General features: G+C 41.7%; 1 protein-coding gene across 2 annotated transcripts in view; it reads left to right on the top strand.

Annotated features, from left to right (window-relative positions):
* Nucleotides 1-1,069: 1,069 nt before the first annotated feature.
* Nucleotides 1,070-6,000, top strand: part of GALC (galactosylceramidase) — a 45,188-nt gene continuing 40,257 nt past the window's right edge. For both annotated transcript variants that reach the window (XM_060757131.2, XM_067462952.1), the window contains exons 1-2: nt 1,070-1,457; nt 4,221-4,289. In XM_060757131.2, coding sequence (XP_060613114.2) covers nt 1,299-1,457; nt 4,221-4,289 — 228 coding nt within the window. In that variant the 5' untranslated portion in view covers nt 1,070-1,298. The remainder of the gene's footprint in view (nt 1,458-4,220; nt 4,290-6,000) is intronic.

The following is a 6,000-nucleotide window of genomic DNA, read 5'->3' as shown; positions in this document are numbered from 1 at the left end:
TATAAACCAAGATTATGGCAACAAGAATGACTGACAACTGGAAAATAGAGGGAGAAATCGTGGAGGCCGTGACAGACTTTGTATTTCTAGGTGCAAAGATTACTGCAGATGCAGACTGTGGCCAGGAAATCAGAAGACGCTTACTTCTTGGGAGGAGAGCAATGTCCAGTCTCGATAAAATAGTAAAGAGTAGAGACATCAGACTGGCAACAAAGATCCGCCTAGTCAAAGCCATGGTATTCCCTGTAGTAACCTACGGATGTGAGAGCTGGACCTTAGGGAAGGCTGAGCGAAGGAAGATCGATGCTTTTGAGCTGTGGTGCTGGAGGAAAGTTCTGAGAGTGCCTTGGACTGCGAGAAGATCCAACCAGTCCATCCTCCAGGAAATAAAACCCGACTGCTCACTGGAGAGAAGGATACTAAAGACAAAGTTGAAGTACTGTACTTTGGCCACATCATGAGGAGACAGCAAAGCCTAGAGAAGACAATTATGCTGGGGAAAGTGGAAGGTAAAAGGAAGAGGGGCCGACTAAGGGCAAGATGGATGGCATCCTTGAAGTGACTGGACTGACCTTGAAGGAGCTGGGGGTGGTGACGGCCGACAGGGAGCTCTGGCGTGGGCTGGTCCATAAGGTCACGAAGAGTCGGAGACGACTGAACGAATGAACAACAACATGATATAGTGTTGGAAGAGACCTCCTGGGTCATCCAGTCCAACCCCATTCTGCCAAGAAGCAGGAATATTGCATTCAAAACACCCCTGACAGATGGCCATCCAGCCTCTGTTTAAAAGCCTCCAAAGAAGGAGCCTCCACCACACTCTGGGGCAGAGAGTTCCACTGCTAAACAGCTCTCACAGTCAGGAAGTTCTTCCTCATGTTCAGATGGAATCTCCTCTCTTGTAGTTTGAAGCCATTGTTAGGGTTCTATAGCTATGTGGAAGGACCTCTTAAGTCTTCAATCTGATCAACAAAGGAGGCGGGGCTTGTTGCCTACGTCACGAAAGGCGGGGAAACCAAAACAAACCCTCCTTCTCCCCGCTAGAGGGCTTCTTTCTCTTGTTTGTTTGTTTTGCTTAGTCAGGTGACCGGAGCGTCACGTGACTCTGCTTGGAGACGAAATGGGTCTCCCGTTGCCACCGCTTCTCCCTCAGTGGGTCATGAAGGCACCGGAAGAGACGCTTGCTGCTGCTGCTGCTACTTTGGCTGCTCTCTCTTCCTCGTCGCTGTCAAGCAAGAGCTGAGGCCGCTGCCTTCCTCTCGTTCGTTCTCGCCGAGGAGAGAATCCCCTCAGAGAAGATGTGGCTGTGGGGTCTGGCGGTGCTGCTGCTGTTGGGCCTGAGCGCGGAGCGGGGCGCCGAGGCCTCTTGGGGCAATCGGAATGGCACTTACTGGCTGGACGACGCGGTGGTGCCCATGAGGGAGTTCGACGGCGTCGGCGCGGTCAGCGGAGGAGGGGTGGGTCAGCCGTGAGGAGCAAGAGGAAGGGCTATACCAGACACAAGCAAACTTGGGCCCTGCAGGTGTTTTGGACTTCAACTCCCACCATTCCTAACAGCCTACTACAGCTCCCAGAAGCCCCCAGCCTGCGAATGCAGGCTGGGGGCTTCTGGGAGCTGTAGTAGGCTGTTAGGAATGGTGGGAGTTGAAGTCCAAAACACCTGCAGGGCCCAAGTTTGCCCATGCCTGGTCTCAACTGGTTCAGACCATAACCGTGGTGACAATTGGGGCATACTAAGGTCCCTTCCACACAGCCAAATAAAATCACACATTTGAACTGGAATATATGGCAGTCTGGACTCAGGTAACCCAATTCAAAGCAGATATTGTGGGATTTTCTGTCTTGACAATATAGGTTATATGGGTGTGAGGAAGGGCCTGCTATTCTGGTCTCTACCATGTGAATTACAGCCTCGTCGGGCACAAATATAACCCAGGTCTGTACTATGTTGACTGTGGGCCCTTCCACAAAGCCATAAAAGCCAGAATATCGAGGCTGAAAAGCCCACAATATGTATTTGAACTGGGTTATCTGAGTCCACACTGCCCTATATTTCAGATAATGTGGGATTTTATTCAGTTAATTTGAATTATTCAATTCAATTTGAATGCAACATTCCTGCTTCTTGGCGAATGCAGGCTGGGGGCTTCTGGGAGGTGTAGTAGGCTATTAGGAATGGTGGGAGTTGAAGTCCAAAACACCTGCAGGGCCCAAGTTTGCCCATGCCTGGTCTCAACTGGTTCAGACCATAACCGTGGTGTCTGCTGTGTGGTCACAACTGGGACATACTAAATCCCCTTCCACACAGCCGAATAAAATCGCACATTTGAACTGGAATATATGGCAGTGTGGACTCAGGTAACCCAATTCAAAGCAGATATTGTGGGATTTTCGACTTTGACATTATAGGTTATATGGGTGTGAGGAAGGGTTCTATGGTTATATTATAGGTTATATGGGTGTGAGGGAGCACTTTACTAGAATTGAGATTGCTGCACACTGCACTTACCCTATAATCCTTACATATCACCTGTTACATCAGCACCTTTAACCCTGTACCCATTACTCTGGCCTGGCCCAGTTTTATAATGTCTTGGTGTATTGTTTATTGCTTGTTGTGTAATATTGCTTTAACTGTTTTTAATTTGCTTTAGGTGTTGTATTGTTATGTTGTGTTTTGAGGCCTTGGCCTTTGTAAGCCGCATCGAGTCCTTCGGGAGATGCTAGCGGGGTACAAATAAAGATAATAATAATAATAATAAGGGCCTGCTATTCTGGTCTCTACCATATGAATTACAGCCTTGTAGAGCACAAATATAACCCAGGTCTGTACTATGTTGACTGTGGACCCTTCCACACAGCCATAAAACCCAGGATATTGAGGCTGAAAAGCCCACAATATGTATTTGAACTGGGTTATCTGAGTCCACACTGCCCTATATTTCAGATAATGTGGGATTTTATTCAATTAATTTGAATTATTCAATTCAGTTTGAATGCAACATTCCTGCTTCTTGGCAGGGGGTTGGACTGGATGGCCCATGAGGTCTCTTCCAACTCTTTGATTCTATGATTCTATGAATTGTGTGGAAGGGACACAATTGTTATTATGCACTGTCGTTTATGTTTAATTGCACTTAATGTTTTTGCTTTATCAGTGTATGTATTTTGTTTCGGCATCGAATTGTGCTGACTGTGTATACCGCCCTGAGTCGCCTTCGGGCTGAAATAGGCGGGATAGAAATAATGTAAATAACTAAATAAAGAGACCTGGAAAGGCCCTTTGTTTCTACTATGTGAACTATGACGTGAATGAGTAAAGGTTATGATTGTATTCACATCTGCAGGGGTCCTCAAACTTTTTAAACAGAGGGACAGGTCACAGTCCTTCAAACTGTTGGAGGGCTGGATTATAGTTTGAAAAAGAAAATGAATGAATTCCTATGCGCACTGCTTATATCTTATTTGTAGTGCAAAAACCACTTAAAAACAATACAACAATTAAAATGAAGAACGGTTTTAACAAACGTAAACTTATTAGTATTTCAATAGGAAGTGTGGACCAGCTTTTGGCTGATGAGATAGGGTGGTGGTTGTTGTTGTGTGCTTTTAAGTCGTTTCAGACTTAGGTTGATCTTGAGTGAGGGCTAGGTAAATGATCTTGGAGGGCCGTATCTGGCCCCCAGGCCTTAGTTTGAGGACCCTTGCACTACTGTATGAATTACAGCCCCGGTGAATGCAGACCGTTACCTTGGGAATGGTGTGGGCACTCCAAAATTCTTCAGGAATCTTTTCTAGGTCAGGTCTCCATGATATATTTTAACTAGAGATGCCATATGCACATAATTTAGTCCAGTGGTTCTCAACTTGTGGGTCCCCAGATGTTTTGGCCTTCAACTCCCAAAAATCCTAACAGCTGGTAAACTGGCTTGGATTTCTGAGAGTTGTAGGCCTAAACACTTGGGGACCCACAGTTTGAGAACCACTGATGTAGTCATTCATTCATTCATTCATTCATGTGAATTATAACCTCACTGGGTTCTGACCATTACCCTGATCTCTACTGTGTGAATACATCCTTAGTGAATACAGATCATTATATTGAGAATGGTGTTGGTCCTCGGGGGTACTTCAGAAGTCTTTTCTAGGTCAGGTCTCCATAAGACGTTTTGTATATGTTCATCTCTCCACGTGTTTGTTTTTTTTTTTTTTTGCTGCAGGCAACCTCCCGACTTCTTGTGAATTACCCGGAACCTTACCGCTCTCAGATTTTAGATTATCTTTTTAAGGTAATAATTATTTAGATTATCTTTTTAACAAATGATTTTGATCTTCCAATTGTTTTAACCTGAGGAAATGTTGCAGAATTAGCATTTTATTGGTTGTTAATCCTCTATCAGATATCTTCCCCCAATTGTTTGCTTCTAAAACTTCTATTTTCTCCTGAAGAATGATGTTGCTTCAGGTTAGTGTCAGAAACATGTTTAAAGTTCATTGATTAATCTCCTTCACTCCTGCCATCTTTATCTGTTAGTATGAGGAGCAGCCTGATTCTTGTGTTGTAAGTAATGAAGAGAAATTCTTGAAGAAGGCTGCCAGAGGCAAGAAACACATGGAGTGTTTTTATTTGTTTTAGCACTCCAGGACAAAACTGACTCAAACTGACTTTTGGCTGTTGAGATAAAGTGACAGCAAGCTGTATGTTGTTAGACTGGAGTGACTACATTCATGGCATTGTTTTAACATGGTTGTCCTCTTATGTAGAAAGTTCACAGAAGATGAACAGAGTACTGCTTGATAACTGAGTCCTGTTCAAATAGCACTCTGTGTTCCATGCTCAAACAACAAAGCATGTAGAGAAGAAAGGCATTTTTGGCCATTGTTCCATTTTTGTGAATTTTTCTTTCTCTCCTATCCAAGAACCTTTTGTAAGGTTTCCCTCTGGGGCTAACAGTGTGTTCAGAATTAATTAACAAGAGGAGAATAGTTAATAAACAACTTGAATCCTCTTTTTGAAAGTTGGGAGGGACCCAAGGTCTCCAGATTATGATTTTGTTGTGTTTATTTAGTCATTATGTATTACACAGATATATAAAAAAGGGATACAGATAGAAATAACTGGCAAATTGAAAAACAGTTTCCATGAAAATATGGAAATTTGAACATGTTTTCTTTTTTTTAAAGAAATTTTATTAAATTTTATAGAGAATACAATGAAAGAGTGAGAACAATTAAGTATAGAAAAGTAAAGAAAAAAAGAGAGAGGGAAAGGCCAATAAAGTAAGAAATAAAAAAAGATATCCTAAATAAAACCCTAAAAAATAAACTACAAGAATACATCCACACAAAAAAAATAAAAATAAAAAATAAAAAAAGAAATAGAAAAAAGAAAAATAAAGAAAAAAAGAAAAAAGTGACTTCCATTCCATCTTCTTGGATAAAATATTCTTATTTTTCAAAAATAAAATTGTCTCTCTTGTTTTTTATATTCGTAAATTGTCCAGATAGTCATGAAGATTGTCCCAATTCGTTCTTTTTATTATCATGCCTGTATTTTTCTTCAACAAAATAGTCAATTTGTCCATGTCCTTTATTTCTCAAATTAGTGAACATGTTTTCTTGTAGTTACCAATGGGGATTACAGTGTTGCTGACTTTAATAGAAGGTCATAGTGCTGTGAATAATAAAACATTTATGGATGTTTTTCTTCTTGTAATTATTGCTGGGAATTATACACCTTAATATCTGCCAAGAAAATTCACTTGTATCATACAGGTTCTTGTAGATAGACTTAGCCTTCTGCCTGTGATAAGCGGCAGTGTAATGTTATTGAACATATTCATTATCCTGACTATTGTAATATTATTATTTAATTTGTCTCCTTGTTTGTCTCTTTGAACAGTGCTTTACAGTGTGGAAAAATAGAAATTTAAAAGTTAAATGAAGAGCTGCTAGAAACAATTGTAGATGAAATATGAGACTTGTCCTTGTGAGCTTTTT

Source organism: Anolis sagrei, chromosome 1, assembly GCF_037176765.1.
Source record: "Anolis sagrei isolate rAnoSag1 chromosome 1, rAnoSag1.mat, whole genome shotgun sequence".
NCBI lineage: Eukaryota > Metazoa > Chordata > Lepidosauria > Squamata > Dactyloidae > Anolis > Anolis sagrei.
Note: the sequence above shows the minus strand (reverse complement) of the source record. Positions and strands in the feature narration are given on the sequence as shown.